We start from the raw sequence: 18,208 nt of genomic DNA on the forward strand, positions 1-18,208 counted from the left end.
AATATAGAATTAAAATAAATAATAAGTTTACAGTCAAAATTCAAAAATAAAAATAAAATGAATCCGGCTCGAAGACTTTTTCAAGGGTCACCTTCAGGCAAGGATTCAAACTAGGGATTTTTTCTGTGAAGGATCTGACTCTCGTCCAACAAACGGACCCCTCGTGACCCGAAAATCCCAGAAAATTGAGATTTTGGAGATAAAAATTAGTATCACAAGAATAAAATCATTTCCAAAAAACAATCCAGATAAAAACACATCAAACCACAAAATGCCATGAAAATGGAACTAAAATCATTTAAACAAGAAAGCAATGTACTTACTAATTAAAAGTATAATTCCAAAAGACAATGTGAGGTATAAACTTGTTAGTGCAAATGCACTTCGTTAAATTGAACAAAATTTAAATTTTTTACGTTTTGTCATAATGCAACGTCATTAAAGTTGAAGTGCCATCTGTTGAGTCCTAACTCAAAGCCAACAAACCGAAGGAAGTCAGAAATCAAACAGTCCTTTTCTTATCAAAACCTCTTGATTCATTTTATTTTTCTTTTTGAATTTTGACTGTAAACTTATTATTTATTTTAATTCTATTTTGGTTAAGCTCATTTGTGTTTTAGTTGTAGCAGCATTAGCGCTCTCTAAATACAATGTATATTTTATTATATAGATTCAGGAAATATTATATAGATAATTTTTATATTGTTTATTTCTGGATTGATAATTGCAAATTCTAAGGTATGTTGTTGTTGTTGTTTCTGATCCCAGGTGGTATAGCTGTGCTATACCACCTTCATGAAACGAAAGATCTAAAAAGGCCAAAAACAGTAGCGGATCCCTTAAAATCTCAAAATAAATAAATAAACTTTAAGAATATGATTTGGGGAGGCTGGATCTGCCTTGCACCAAGGACATTCAACAAAAATCCTCCGTCCGTGTTGAAAGATGAGGGATTTGGTGTGTCAACTTAAAAAATGAGAGAGAGCCGTTTGCTGTTTTCTAGAGATATTCAGACGGTGACATCAACCAGGATTCTTACCAAAGTACCAAAGGGTGAGCAGATGGGACTCTCCAAAGTGCACTCGACTCCATCTTTTTGATAGAGACATCTTTTATCTAAGGTATACTCACTCACACACGCAGCCATACTCCCAGTCCGGTGCCCAACTTCAAAATGACGAAATTCGAAATGCCCGCTGACAAAACAGCAAAATAAGAAAATTCCAGAAATATTTAGGTTTACCATATCTAGTGCATCAGTTTATCGCCAACCAAAATAATTCGCGCCAAGGGTGTGGGCTCTCCTAAGCTCCTATTGTGTCATACACTATATCTTTATTTATCAGTCATCTGTATGTTACTAAATGATGTGATGAAATTTGTGATTTTCATGAAATGAAGCAGTCATTAGTCTTGATAATTCAATGTAATTATTTTTATATTTATTTTTTAATAAAATTGTAATATTTATTATTAACATAAAATTCTCTTTCAAATGTATCAAGAAGTTCCAAGTATTGTTAATCTTTATTTTAATGTGCTTAAAACATATTTAAAAACAATCGTGCATTGGAAAAATATAAATACTATCACGAAGATAAGATTAGCTATAGAAACTTGTAACTTAAGCTAAAGCACAGCTCTCTTAACTTGTTACTTTATATCAAATGGAACTTAACCATGCATATCGAAATAAACAGTAGTAGAAACTTCTAGAGATAAGGTACAGTTACAGTTAAAAATAATAATTAGAGTTTAATAATAATTATTATCTGAATAAATAATTTAGAAAAAAAAACCCGAAAGACAACAATATAAAGACAAACATTTGCGGATTTTGACTGCAGCTGGAGTTGAAGCGATGATCGGTCGCCACGGAAGCTTAATGCGTCATTAGTAAAGCCATAAGTCAGCGGAGATTCTAAAAAAAAACTTTGATTTCTACAGACAAAAATTAACAAACATAAATAAATTACTCAATATCTTTTATAAATATTTTCTCTACCATATATTTATAAAAATTAAGAAACAGTCATATTACCAGCACAAATAAATAAATAATATAAAAAATTGCACGAGTTGTACATTAAGTAACTAAAACCAAATTTACTTTAATAATAGTAATTCTGACCCCCAATTACTATTTTTTTTAAAAAAATTTTGAAACTTGATTTCTTTCAGGTTTGTGAAAATGAAATTTATTTTGGGCCAATTCCCTGACATGTAAGAAAGTCAAATTTTTCATAACTATATGTTATTTTATAGTTTTAGAATTGGAGGCATTTTGCTTCCAAATTGAACCAAAATGCTTGGTTTCCAAGGTTATGGAAGCAAACCTTGGAAACCAAGAAATTTTATCTTAAACAGAAAAAACTGATTTTAAGAATCAATAATATTCATTATAATAAATTTAAATTAAAAAGCAAGGGAAAAAATAATAAAAAATGTTCTACATTCTTGTACATTTATGAAAATTTTTGAAAACTATCTTTATTAAATTTATTTAATAACTAGGATATCGCAGATAATGCAAGATTAAAAAGTTAAAGGAAATGAAAAATAATACATGGAACAGATTTTTCTATTTTTTTGCTTTTTATTAAATTGGTGATACATTATCATGCCTCATCTTTGTGAAACAAACTGACAAATCAGATAAACTTTTCTTGGGTTTAATTACAGAAAGTCATTTTATTTATTATAATACAAAATACTTACACATTCTGCATAGTTTGAAAATGTGTTTTTAAATCAGTACTATGGAATAAATAATTTACAACATTAAAAAAGTATAAAATAGTCACAGAACAACCTGTTTACACAAATCTCATTGTTTTCAAATTTATCAATTTCACAAGGAAAATTTAATTCTCTTACAAATGTCACAAATAATATAAATATAGCTTTTAAAATTTCTATATTTCATATTTGTATCTTTCAAAATACAAAAATGCTGATAATAAAATGAATCACATCCAAGAAAAATACACATCCAACTGGTTGTATGTTTTGCAGTTCAAGCAAGGATTTTGAGAGATTTACACAGTAAATTTTGATATATGCAGATATACATTTCCATTCTCTTTTGTTTGATATGAGTACTCGGCAAAGATTTCATATATAACATTAATTAAACAATTGGCTACGAAATATTATGCATAGGCAAAACATAAAACATTTAAAACATAATATGAAATAAGAAAGAAAAGGAAACTTTTAACAAATAAAAGCATATAATTTACATAGTTATAAACATACAATTTGTATAGTCATTAACTTAGAGTTTATTAAGGAATTTAAAGATATATTTGATTATCTCATTACAAAGAATTCAACAACTCTGTCATTCAACTGAATGGCAAAAGTTAGAAAATGAATGTAGAAATATCTTGACAATATATTGAAAAAAAATTATTAACAAATAATTTATTTTAGCATACACTCAGTTTATATGTATATTAAATGAATTTTATAATTTAACAGGACCAATTACACATCTATTTATAAGATGTTTATATATAAACTGCTGTATACTTCAGATCAAACATTTTTCAGGAACACAGTATCTTCTATACTTTCACATTACTTTTGACTTATTTTGCAATATTGTATCCTTATAATTATAAAAAATGATGGTTTTAAAATAAAATTCCTTCACATATTTTTTGAAACTATGCTTTAAAGGGGTTTTTTTATTTCCAATTTTTTTGTTTTTCAGATTTTGAGAAAATATTTATTTATGTAAGTGTTTCCCGTAATTTATATTATCTTCTAATTCCTATCAATATTCCTAAAGTTCGTTATAGAATATAAAAGAAAAAGAATACCATATTTCATTTAATTTTTTAATACTACAGATTCATTTTGTTTTCTTATTTTCTTGATTTTACCTGTTGGATGTAAATCATTTCACTCTAATAAAAAGAGTTAAATTTTAAATTATTTTGATCTTTGCCAAATTTTATTATCCTTACTTTAAAATATTTCTGAAATAACTAACCACCAGGCATTGCACTAAACTGAAATTTGGATTTAAAATGAAAGAATAACAGAACCATATATTTATAACAGACAAAATTTGAGAAATTTGGATGTCATACGCTTTTAGATCTATTACAAAAACTTCAGAGAAATTAAAATCTCAATAAAATTAAACTAATTCTTAAAATTCTGTTTTTTATAAAAATACGTTTGCTTAGATTTCGCATGTAATGCAAGAATTCACTAAATATTTCCCAAATTTGACAAGATATGAAAATAATACACAAGTATCCTAGAAAATCATTTCAATTCATTTACTTTGAAGACAGGGGTAGAGACAAAGAAACACACATTCAAACTTTACAAATTTATCATACTTTGTTGAAACTATAAAAAATAATTCCTGTAATGTAAAATTAAAGTGTTTTTAGAGTAGAATTAGTTCTTTCAGAATTTATCTAATTCCAATTGCATTAAGAAAAACATTAAAATTTATATATCAACCTTTTTAAAAACAAAAAGGATTTCAAAGCATTAGCTAGTGGGAGCCAATTGAGAAAAATTCAGGAAGTCGCTGCTGGGAAATGTTAATTTTTCATTGATATATATTGCATATTAAAAGAAGAAAAAAAAAAAAAAACTACTGAAAATATTTTATTTAACATTAATATATAGATCATATGATATGAAATAATAAATAGAACAGAATACAGTAACAATAAACAATTAATTATTCCCCTAAAACAAATGCATAAAATAATATATATGGTATATAAATAAAATAATATATTCATTTTTAGTCTTTGATGTTATTAACAACTTTAAAAAAAGGTCCCCCTGTTGAACATGAATATTTCAAAGCATTATTTCATCAAATTCAGTATTAGATTCAACCACCAGTTTGCTGTTTAATGGTTAGTGAAACTATTTGGAAATATGAGAATGGAACAGCACCCTGCAATTAAATCTATCCTTTCTTTTATCCTTGTTCGATAGCAGTAAAACATCAAAAATGGACATGAAAAGTATAAATGCAGATCATGTGAAAATACAGAACTATAATTAAGATATCAATTAACAAAAAATTTTTAATGCATCATACATGTTTATTAGTAATATAAAATGATAAAAGTATATAATATTTTAATTTTTACCTTACTACAAATTATTTATGCCTGCTCTGTTGGTTGTTTAATACAAATGACATATGAGACTTTTCTATTGGTGGGTCTCAATCATTATCAAACTTAAGCATTGATGCATTTCCTTTACTAATAATATTCATAATTAAGATTTGTTAAGTCTTTATCTGTGCCTTTGCTAAAGAAAATAAAATATCAAAAACTTCATCTTCAATTTTTTATAAAATAATGAACAAAAATAAACTATCAATATATTATGGATAGACATGAGATTTAGCATGACTTTTAAATTTAAAAATCGATGCTATGGTTAATATCATGTTTTTAATGCAAACATCCTGACACAATATATATTGCCAAACTAAACTTTTTAAGCAATTATTTGGCAAAATTAGCACTAAATTTAATATAGATAAAACCTAAAAGTTGGCAGCCATCTTAAAAATTGATAAACCGTCATAATCTTGATAAGATATAGACCAACTAATTTTGACGCAGTCTAATTCAGCAGCAATTTTGTAAAATGTTTTGTAGCTCTCTTAGATCTACTTCATCCAATTGTAAAGTATTTCATGGAAGCATTAAAACTTTAAGAAAATGAACTAAATTTATGAAATATGCATCCATTGAAGTAAAGGCATAAAAAACTTGCTAGTAATAAGTTACCAGTCAAGCAAAAAATATTTATTATAGGATAGGAGATATTCAGCTTAATATTCTGCTCAGAACATGAAATTCAATTAAATGCAATAATATTTCAATGAAAAATAAGCTATATGTTTCAAAAATGATATTAATGTCTTATTGAATTTGCTGACAAATACTTTAAAATCTGTTATAAGTTAATGTAAGATGGCATAAAGTATTAATAATGTCAAACATGCAGATTACAAATAAAATTATGTTGATATTAGAGAAATTAGTGACGATCTAAACGAATTTGTATCTAATTTATCTGCAAATAAAGCAAAATGCAGAATTGAAAAAAAAAAAAAAAATGAAATGACACCAATATATTTTACACTGACATCAATAAAAAGAAAGATATAAAATAAAAAGTATTTATTAAATATGAATAAAGAAAATACTTTTTGTTGTAACAAGATTTTAAAAAAAATTGGTGTTAATTTTACTTTAAAATCAATAAAAATTAAAAAAAATATATTATTAACAATTTTTATTTTAACCAGAAAAACAAAAATTAGATTTCAAATATGCACTAATATAAAGAATAGATAAAATAATATATTTCACATTATTTAAGTACTTACTACTACAAAACTATTAAGTGCATTATAGAAGTGTTATAAATAAAAATTTCATTAAAACGCTTCAATTTTTCAAGAGATAAATTGAACAAGAACAAAAGTCACGAGTTAGTCAAATTTATTTTTAAAGATGTCCATTTTGTGCTTTCTACATTTCAAAATTTCACCATAACATAAATGTCTTATCTGCTCTAATTTTCCCACATGTTTATTGTAGAAATAAAATAAAGGCATAAACTTTCAATCATCAAGAGATAATTATTTTTTTATATATATTTGACCAATGATCTGTATTTTGAAAATACTCCATAATGATCTACCTTCATCTACAGTATATTTCTTATTGAGTTTTTTACTTAAACGAATAATCAGATTCACTAAATCTAATAAAAATTATAATTACATCTGTCAAAATCCCGAATTCAAAATGAAAGAATTAGCTCATATAAATAAAAGCAAACTGATAATATGCTTGATTTTTGTAAAGCCAATTTAAATGTTTGCAACTGATTTAAGATACATAATGAAACAAATTTTAAGAAAAATTCACCTCCAAAGTTATATTTTTCTTTTAAGAAAAATTCTCTTTAAAAAATGAACTAAGTTCATTTTTGTTAAAAATGAATATTTCATTTTTGTTAAAAATGAACATTATAGAAATCATGAACTAATTAAGACTTTTTGAAATGTAGAAATTAAAACTGCCACAGAAGAATATTTTACAGAATGGCTATTTTTGAAAGAATTTTATTTTATATATCATTAATTAATGCTTAATCATTCACGAATATTTTTTTTGGAGGGGAGGGGGCTGGAAAAGGATTCGTAGAAGAGGGAACCAATTTTACCTTTGAACTAGATAATTAAGAATATTTTTAATTTTTTTGTTATTTAAAAATAATAATATAAAATATTATGACTTCTTTATCACTTGATGTTCTAAACATTCAGTCATGTAAAAGAAGTAATAAAATCCATTTACAAAGACATAAACATATATTGGGTAAACCTAAAAAAATCAGTCAACAATCATTTAGTGAAAAGTCAAAATCTTCATTACTCAAACAAGAAATTTTTTTCCATCCAATAAATAAACACACATCTATGCATAATAATCAGTTTGTTTGTTTTTTTACAAAAGTATAAAATAATATCACCACATATTGCTGAAGGAATAGAAATCAGCTTAATTCAAATCCAGCTCCCGATTCAATTGCATAGGACAATTTCATTTTTAAGACTTCTTCACTTTCAAATTCAGGAAGTTTTAGAAGATTCATGCAAGTTGAAGCTGTTGGCAGCCGAACCTCTCGCCCAGCATTTTGAATGCAAAATGTGGGGGACAGTTCCTTGAAGCCAAAAAGTGGAGCATGTGAACAACTGGTGACAAATTTTAACAACTGTCGCTTCTGTCTTTCATCAAAACCCTCAACAACCCTCCAGAAGGCACAAATAACAGGATGGTTCCTATAATACCCACCAGCATACACAGTATAAGCTTTTAAGTCTTCAATGTCAATAGGTGTTTGAGACCCGGATATTAAAATTTGAAGTTCATTAGCATCAAACATATACAGCCATTCCATATCTATTACATTGGCAAGCCCTTCTTTAAATGCTTGACACTGAGCTTTGATTTGTTTATTTAGCTTAAAGTCTGCCATCAAGTGAATATAGTTTATTCGATTATTTTCTGTCACAGGTATGTTAGCACCACCTGGTATTAGTTCGACAACTTCATTTTCCCCAAATTCACTGTTCATCACTGTAAAATCTAAGCCTAAATCTGTAACATCACCGTCGTATGTTTTCAGAAATAAGAGGTTTCGATACATAACAGGATCAAGTGAAGCTAGATGATGAATGTCAACATCTGATGTTGAATGTCTAGAAAGGATTTTCGTAAGAAAAAATGCAGCAAGTGGAAGTTCAACAAGCATGTTTTCATAAATAGCTTTTCCTAACATTCTACCAATAAAGAAATAATGTCGACCAAAATCAGGTGTCACTCGTTGTACATTTGGATTTGGATATAGCAGACCATCATGGGTTGTTTTGAAAAATCCACGATTTGGATCAAAACAGGTCTTTAACAACTCTTGCAGAAACTCTCGAAATAGACCTCCGCCATCAATACCAACCTCATCTAATCCAACAGCATTCACTAGCTGAACTAAAATTCTCATTTTAATATTAGGCTCACTTTGCAAGGATAGAAAAGTAGATGCATCTTCATAAATGAAATTTCTCCGTATAGTCACCCTGATGATGGGGCCCATTTGGAAATTGGAGAGCTCACCTTGATTTTCCTGCTTGTCTTTCACAATAAGGTTGAGAAATATCTTGAAACGATCGTGAAAACGAATTGCAAAAGGAAACTCGCGAAGAATTGCTAACTGGCGAGCTTCAACAGCAGAAAGTGGAGGCCCCTCATCTTCCAGCTGTTCTCTAGTCATGTTCTGAGGCCCAACAAAAGGTTCATAACCATAACTTCTGCGATTAGTGAAATACATCTCAGCTGCTCTATCAAAGAAAACAGGGAACTGTTTTGCTATCCATGTGCCTTCAGGGCAAAATTTACGTCGGCAATCCCTTGAATACAATTGCCTCAGCAAAGCTACCACAACTTTGAAAAGTAGATTCCAGTTGTCGACATTGAAATCTACTGGCTTACCTAAATTTTTAGCACCCACACTCCTCATTGCATTAACATAATCTCTATTGAATGTTGACTTTTTATCTGGATATGCAAGTTCAATGAGTCCCATACAAACATCTTTTAATGTTGCACTGATACCAGCAAGTTCAGATAATGAAAATGGCATCATTTTGACACTGGTCTTATCACCACTTTGATCATAAAACTCAAAATCGTGCAGAGTTGATAAGAGATGATTCAATAAAGCACAAAATACTATAAGTTGGGGTAGGAATACATCTTGGTCACTAGGATTCAATAACACACTCTGGGTAATCAGTTGCAAATATGAAGTTGTGGTACCAAAAGCAGACGGAACATTCGCAGACACTATCGATTTCCACAGTAATCGGAAGAATGCTGGCTTGAAGGCAAGACTGTACAACAAACGATAATGATGGATAGCAAGCTTCTGATGGCCCAGAAGTAAATTACACAAAGAACAAATAGCTACTGCGCACTGATTGAACGCTTTCTCACTGTCCAGTATACAAAGAATCATGTTAACATGATCAATATTATTCACCATGTTGATTATTTCCTCTTGGATTTGCACTTTGGTGTCATTTTCAACTATCATTTCACCATCTTCCGACTCGGATTCATTGCTCGAGGGTGTTTTCCAACCAGGTACAGATTGCAATAGGAACTGAACACAAATCAAATATTCTGCACACTGCTGATCTGACAAAGATTTGGCTTGTTTAGTGATCAAATAAATAAATGTGTATAATAAGCTTGATGTAGCACGAAAATTAAAAGCTAGATTGTCAGGATATATAGCAGTCAAAATTGTGTCAATAGTGATGATATCAACTTTGCATGCAAGGGCAGGTAAAAGAAAACATGTTATTTGCTGAGACAACTCTTCTGTGAAACAATCTTGAAGTAAGGTTTGAAAAAAGTAAGGCTTTTTATCACTCTTTAAAGTTAAGGAACGCAGAAAAAGATCCAACAGAGAAGCAGCCAAAGGTGTTGGAGGCCTTGGAGAAACTAGCAGCGAATCTGGCACATTATTGTCTAACACTAAACGTAGTACTGCATAATAACCTTTTCTAATTAAATAATCCCAGATTTTTTCAAGAGGCTTGAAATTTTGTTTTAAATTAACATTATTATCACTACAATTGTCTGCAACTTGATTCTGTTTAAGATTATCATAAAGCTCAAAACCTGTAAATACTTCAATGAATCTCAAAGATAAAGATATATTAGAATTTGGTTTCACACAATTTTTCAGATATTTAACATTTAACAGAAGAAGTTTTTGAATCTTGTAAAGCCATCCATCGAATCTTAAAATAAATAATCTGCTTATAGTATGAGAATCTCTCAGAAATATTTGATTCACAGTTATAAGTCTTGAACTATCTTGCTGTTCAGAATAGAAGTGCAACAGTTTTCCGATTTGATCGTAGAGCACATCTGGATTAGACAAAATAGAAGTTTGGTCATTCAGTTTAGTTTTCATAATATGGTCGAATTCTTCCCGAAATTTTCGTTTTTCCTCTTGCCTTGATAGCGATCCTCTCACAAATGCTTGGATAATAGTCGCCGACTGAATAATACGTCTTTTCTCTTCTCTCTGCAGTCTCTCTCTTTGAGCTTTGTGAATTAATTCCTCACGAGCTACTTTTCGGCTGGCTCCTCCTAAAGATTGTTGTGGCCGCCTTCTGAACTCTCCTTCGAAACTATACATCTTTAACGAACGTTAAAAAAAAAAAAAAAACACTACGCAATAATGTAAAGATGTAAACAACAATGAATCTGCACTTTGCAGGCACAAATAAAATATATACGTCAAATCAGAAAATAGGCTTACATTGTCTGTTTTCTTAAAAATAAAGCAGTTCAGTGACGATCGTAAAAGTATCTCTAAATCTATCATGAAACAAGATGAAGAAAACAACTATCAATATTAAAGCTCAGCTGTTGCATCCTTACAGACAAAAATTTTGTTGCCATAAATCGCATTCTACCAAAATATTTTATTTTATATAATCTCGATACTAAGCCCTAAACTAAATGACAAAATATATCACGTGATAAAGTTAAAGGATTCCTTTGTTTTACAAAAATGCTTGAATATCTTCTCCGGAAAAAAAAAATGCATCTGTACATAACAGCAACAAAGAACAAATTCCCTGACACCTTAAAAAATTGAAATTTATTCAACTAAACAAAAAAATTTCCACATGAAATGAAAAACAAAATGATTTTTTTAAAATAATTATTATTTTATTTGCTTTAAAAAAAGCATTTTTTCATTCCAAAACAATTTCACGTTTCTTTCAATTTTACTACCATTCTAACAGATATATTCATTTTTATAACGGCCACTTAGCGTTTTGATTGTGGCTTGCTATCTAGAAATTTATCCAACTTCTTAATCTTCAAAAATATTCAATTTAAGCACTAAACAAAGTTTTCAATCTAGATTAAGATGATGATAAGCCAAGAATTTTTTTGTTAACTATTAGTATTTATTCTAAAAAAATAATTTATTGGCAAAAACGTTGCTATAATCATTAAGATAAATAAATGATGGAAAAATTACAAACAAATCTTGCGACAGCTCGTGTTTTTAATATTTTAACACATTCAAATATTCAAAATAGAAACAGCAAATACATTTTGAATAAAAGAGTTTACAGAAATAGGATAAAAGAACTCGTTGCAATTAAATATCCATAAATCCCAAAGGTTTTTACTACGATACACTACGATAGCCCGTAATGTCACCTTTGCTTTTAATAGCCATATCCCTTGACATCACTATCTCTATTCATTTAAGAGCTTGAGATATGTCAAAAGAGTAAATCCGTTTAACAGGACGTATATAACTTCACCGATTGATGTTTTGAGCTGCAATACTCGAGTCGCCACTCGCAAGATAAAGTCTGAATGAACTGAAACCAGTATCTCTGACATATATTTCAATTATTCTACTTCTTTAAAATTTTTAAATTTATAAAAATTTAATTAACTGCAAATGATATAATGTGAACTCTAAGTAATATAAATATGCAGTAAATTTAAATGTGCAACATATTATCTACACTAATAATAAAGATGAATGTGATTGTGTGTGTATCTATCTGTCCGTATATGCGTTGGGGCTCTAAAGGCTGGACCGTTTGACTTCCATCTACCAAATTTGGACCTATACCTTGAAGGATAAAAATGTGCAGCTTGGAGCGATTTGAAATTTTTTTTAGAATTTTAATTAATTAAAAAATAAGCTGAATTTTTACGTTTTTTCCTGGTAACTCCCAAAAATATCATTGAACAGAAATAATTTGTTTATTTGAAAACATTTGTTTACCTAATTTCCATATTTTCAAAAATATGTTTGTCCTGAAATTTAAACTGTTTTCATTGTTTCATCAAATACTTTATATAAATTTCTTCCACTGCAAGAAGAAGGACCCTGTTTAATATTTGTGCAGTTTACAAGACAAAAAAATTATAATATCACGAAACTTAAAAATATAGATGAACAGATATGTATGTTTTTAATATAGGACTGTCTCCATGCGAAAGATTTATGTATACGATAATACAAAACTTAAGTAAGACAATGGGATCTATTCACGTGAAAGTCAAGTATCCTTTACAATTGCGCACTAAATAACCTGAGTTTAGTTTAATATCAGACAATTTGGTGAACTCATGGACATAAAGTCATATCTAAACGATTTATCTGAAATCAAATATAACCCATATTCACTATGAATCCTCCGGGTGCCTCAGGCTATTAGTATTCAATACAGCAAGTTCTTTTATCAATTTATTGGTCACATTTACATTGATCCCTTGAATAGTATAAATATGAAAAGCATATTATTTTTAGAGTACTAATTTTAATACGTTACCCTTCAAAATTTGAATTTTTATAAATAAATTTCTTAGTATTACTTTTTATATGAATTTGATTTATCTCACCATTCGAGTGGCGCAGCATAGCCAGATTTGGCTTTTGTGCCAAAAACCCTAAATAACCAAACCAACTCTTGGATAGTATAAAATAAATGTTTTTTTAATATACATTTTGATTTTTAATTATGTTGTATTAAGAAGAAATAAAATTTTCTTCTAAAATAAAATACGTTTCTTCCTCCATTTTGAAAAATCGGAATTCAAGAATTGTTATCCTATAGCTTACACAAGAAATCTTCACAAACCTTTTCGGTTTTATATATACCTTTGAATAGAAACTGTCAGAAAAAATAATTTTTTACATTTTTAAATACTTACATTAAAAAAGGGGGGGAAGCCAGTTGAAAATGTTTCACTAGTTAATACATTACTATATCTTTTTTCAAAAATAACTCTGTTTAGCAAATAATTTAGAACAATGATTTTTTTTTAAGTCTAAGGGGGAAAAAAACTTCATACAATTTACTGTCGTTTGTAAAACATAAGTTTTTTTTTTTAATTTTATAGTTTTGTTCACTTTTTCATCTGCAAAATTAGGTTTCTTTTTTCATTGTTAATATCCATAATTCCCCTACTTTCTAAAGTCTGTGAAGATACGCGATGTAGCAAATTTTACACTCAGGGTCATCTTTCAATTTTAAAATGAAAACAAAATTAATCGCATTATTTCATAGGTATGAAATCACTCTTATTTAATTCTAACAGGAAATAAAAAGAGAGAGAGAGAGAGAGAAAGAAGATATCGTTGATCAGAGAAACTTTAGAGAAGAACGTAAATTATTTTGATAAATATATAATCAAACCAAGAAGAAATACGCTTCTTTTTGTGAATAATTACCCACCCATTCCTAGTTATTTTGAAAGAAGATTGATTAATGTTAAATTCATTTTTGCCCTAATGTTCCGTCCTTCATTTTTGTCATACTGAATTACAGTTCATGGTCAAAAAAAAAAAAAAAAAAGAATTTAAAAGTTTATCACAAAAACAAATTATGAAGCAAATGATATGTGCATTTTTGCAGATAATCTAAAATTTTCAGTTATGTGTAATCACAAGCCTGAAAAGAATGTTCACCACTATAGTGGCAGACTGAAACTGCCTATCTAAATACTGGTTACCAGGAGACAATGCGCTTCCTACTCATATCCAGAATGTGGCGAAGAAGCGTACGACGCTTACCTCCGTAAATTTTTTTCCCTAGAACTTTAATTGCTTAAAGTCATTTAGATTAAAATGGCAAGCAGTTATAAATTTATGTAGCTCGATAATTTAAAGTAAAGCAATAGCCTTAATTAATGAATTTTCAACTGATTGAAGAATATTTACTTTTTAAACTTATAAATGTAATTAGCAATCCAGAAAATTTGACAAATTTTTTTGTTAAAAAAATAATACAAAACCTTTATTACGTAATTATTTCTTTGTACAAATTGTAATCAAGAATAATTCATTTTTGACATGAAAAAAGGATGAAGATTTATTTTAAACTTGCCACCTTTGGTGACCAGCCGGTTCACCAGTTTTAATGCTCCTTAAAATTTTAATAATTAAATTTACTGAAATAAATGCCTTGGAAAATTTGCAAATAAAAATATAAATATTTATAGCGATGAAATAAAATGATTATAAATGTATTACACGGGGCTCAGAGTGTTGTTATGTACATATTACTAATTTACTAATATATCTATTATATTTTTTAAATATGTAAAATTCGTTGATTTGAATAATCTTTTTTTCATAAAACACATTTGGATGCTTTTTCTAGTTCAATTAAATGAAAAATTCAACAAATGTTCGATAAAATGCAAAATGTTTAGATATCTTTTACTACATTAATTTAAATACTATTTATATTAATAATTTAAATAACTTAAATACTATGCATTAAAAAGAAGAAGAAAAAATTTTTTTGATAATATAACTGTGCAAAATCCTATTTTGTGAAGGCGCTGATTTATAAAATTGCCAAATATTGATCAGAAAGATACTTTTTTTTTTTTTTTTAATTTCTTAGATATTGTATCAGTACTTTAGATGCAACATAGGCATATATTCTGTTATCCTGATTTAATTGCTATACTATGCTGCTGCCTATTTTTGACACTACATTCCCAAATATAGATGTAATGTAATTAGGTAATGTTACATTATGTAATTTCTCTTGCCATATATTTTAGTTTAATATTTAAAAACTGTTTATCCCCTCTAATAATCTTACAGATACTGATAATGTTTGATCAATAATAATGCAGCGTCTTTAATCCAATACTTTCAATACAAGATTTTGCTTACAAAAGAAAAATATAAATTGATAGGTTAAAAACGAGTGTAAAAAAAAATCTGATTATTTATTTTTATAATATGAAATGAAAATATTATTTTTGAATTAGTACTACAATGATAAGATCTTATAAAAGGGATTTCTTTCTAAAATCTTTTAACAATAAATGAAGTCAGTGATCGAGATGTCATTTTACCCTTAAAAAACAACTTCAAATCGCCTTATCAAAATCTTCCTGCCAGATTTTTTTATATTGAATAATATTTCATATTGAATAAATGTAGGAGAAATATTTGTTAGTTCTAGATGTTTCTTTATAAAAAAGTTTTAAAAAGGAAACATGGAAAAAAAAAAAAGAAAGAAAGAAAGAAAAAGAAAAATGTTTTCGAAACTGAACTCTCCCCACTACCTGCTGCCATCTAACGGAAATTCCGTAACTATTACATTTTAAACGGAATTTAAAGTTAAATTATTTGGGGAAAAAATTACACAAATAATAAATAAATAAATAAATAAAAAAACATCAAATTTTTAAAATAAGAACTTCAGTTGTAATTTGTAACTTTTTATAAGTAAATGAATTTAAAATGAAAATTCCCTACGTGAATTACAAAAAAAAGATCATGATACTTAATAGTCATCCAAGATATATGTTGTAAATACTGAGAAAGTGAAAACTTTATACATTTGGAGATATTAAATAAAAAAAAAAAATTAAACCCAATAAGTTTTTTTTAAATTATTGAACACTTAAGAATTTTTTTTTATTGATATCCATATTATTGATAAAAATATATACATATTTCTTTATAATAGGAATTTGTTAATATTATTTTTTTAAATAAAATTTGTACACTAATTTACCAGAAGTTATAAAAAGAGATATGTCGATGTGTGTTACCGTCCCATTAATAAACTGATGTTTTGGACTGTGAAACAAAAACAAAGATTTTTACTGATAAACTAGTAATATTCCAAAAGATTATAAAGCATAATTGCGGCTCTCAGGAAGTAATCCAATCCTATAAGCTTTTGGGTTTTTTTCTTCTTTTTTTAAAAAATAAAAACATCAATTAACCGCACAGTTTATACCTTAACGTGTGTCATGAAAATAATAGCGGTATTGTAATGTTTTTGCTGACTATTTTAATTCTCTTTTCAAGCCTAGCACGAACTATGTTATAATCGTCGTTCAAAAGCAATTAAGCAAATGATTTTTGATAAAATCGACAGCGTTATATATGAAAATATAAACTTTTGCGACCAAAAAATTAAAATATTCTCTTAGTATTGGTGCTGATAACATTCCTTCATTTAATATTAAGAGATGCGCGGAGTTTTAGATTTATACCCTCCTCTTAGCATAAGATATTGTACGATATCACAACGATATTTTTCGATATTCTAAATACCGGCTAATATCATGAAAATATCGGAACAATATTAGACATTTTGTGTTAATAGGACCCACTTATTTTGTCGTTGAGATCTAATGCATTTCTTCATATCTAAAAGCAAACAAGAATTATATTTGTTTTTAAAAAAGGTTGATACACAGGACTGTAAAAATTATCATCACAATGCTATTTTAAATCCTATACCTAAGATTTTTGAAACACTTTTCGGACAGGTTAAGTACCTAATTTCTTCGTCTCAAGGCAGTTTTTTGCTTAAATGTCCAAACGTCTTTAATTTATTTGGCTTATCAAATAAGATTATTTCTTCATTTCAAATAAGTTATTTACACCGACTTTTCGAAGGCCTTTCACTCTATCGATTTTGGAATTCTTTTAAATAGTTGCGTCGTCTTAGTTTTCATGTTAACTTGATGGATTGGCTCCATTCTTACTCATGTAATTGGGCTTTCTGTGTTCATCTCAATAATGCTACTTCACATGAGGTTTCGGGTATTCCACAGGGCTTTAATTTTAGACCTCTGCTTTATATTTGATTTATAATGATCTTACTAGTGCTGATTCTGTGCGACTTTTATTTGCTGACGATGTGAAATTGTTAAGTTCAATATGTTCCAATTTAGATGTTGTTCTTTTACAAGAGAGATCTTCATCTTCTTTTTAAGAGGTGCACATACATGTTACGCCTGAAAATTGGGAAATGTAGTATAGTTATTGTTATTAGTATATCGTTGTACATATTGTTATTGTTATCTATATTAGAAAAGCTCGGGCTTTGAATCATATTTATAAAATTAATGATCGTGTATCAACCCGCTCACACTAAGTCGCAGATTTGAGTATCATCTTTGACACTAACTTGACTTTACCCAACAAGTAAACATAACTTGCCCATGTGGATTCCGTGATTTCCAGGGCCTGTCATATAAGCTTGGAATTCTCAAAAGCAAAATTGCGCTTTGAAGATGTATACTATGCTCATGTTAGATCCCGTCTAGAAATGTATAGCATTATTTGGGATACAAATTACTGTAATAAAATTCAAATTACTGAGCGAATTCAAATCAAATTCTTGCAGTATTTGCTTCACAAGAAAAAAAAATGGATTTTACATTCAAGGTATATCTTTTTCTTGCCAATGTAATATGTTTAACACTAGGTTTAGGGACATTTCTTTTATACCTATCTCTACGACAAGCGTCAACTGAACGCATGAACGACTATATATATTTAAAGAAAAAACATTCACTGAAAAGGCAATGTAATTTTAATCTATAAGTAAAAAATAAAAATATATCTATTTATAGACAGTTTTTATTATTAAAAAATTTTAGTATAAGTTATATCAATATTTTACATTTATTTCGCACATTTTTTACACAAATACTCAATTGTATTTGTACATTTTCCACAAACAATCTTTTCACTTATTTTACAAGTGTTATTGCTTCTGTTCCTTTTACAAAAGCCAATTTGGTAA

At 28.1% G+C, this 18,208-nt stretch overlaps 1 protein-coding gene across 1 annotated transcript; it reads right to left on the bottom strand.

The window, feature by feature from the left end:
* Positions 1 to 6,346: 6,346 nt before the first annotated feature.
* On the bottom strand, positions 6,347 to 11,018 carry LOC129957459 (ubiquitin-protein ligase E3C-like). Its single transcript, XM_056069773.1, has one exon. It carries the CDS (start codon positions 10,786 to 10,788, stop codon positions 7,573 to 7,575), a length of 3,216 nt encoding a protein of 1,071 aa, XP_055925748.1. The 5' UTR covers positions 10,789 to 11,018; the 3' UTR covers positions 6,347 to 7,572.
* Between the last annotated feature and the right edge of the window lie 7,190 nt (positions 11,019 to 18,208).

The sequence above is a fragment of the Argiope bruennichi genome, chromosome 11 (assembly GCF_947563725.1).
Source record: "Argiope bruennichi chromosome 11, qqArgBrue1.1, whole genome shotgun sequence".
Taxonomy (NCBI): domain Eukaryota; kingdom Metazoa; phylum Arthropoda; class Arachnida; order Araneae; family Araneidae; genus Argiope; species Argiope bruennichi.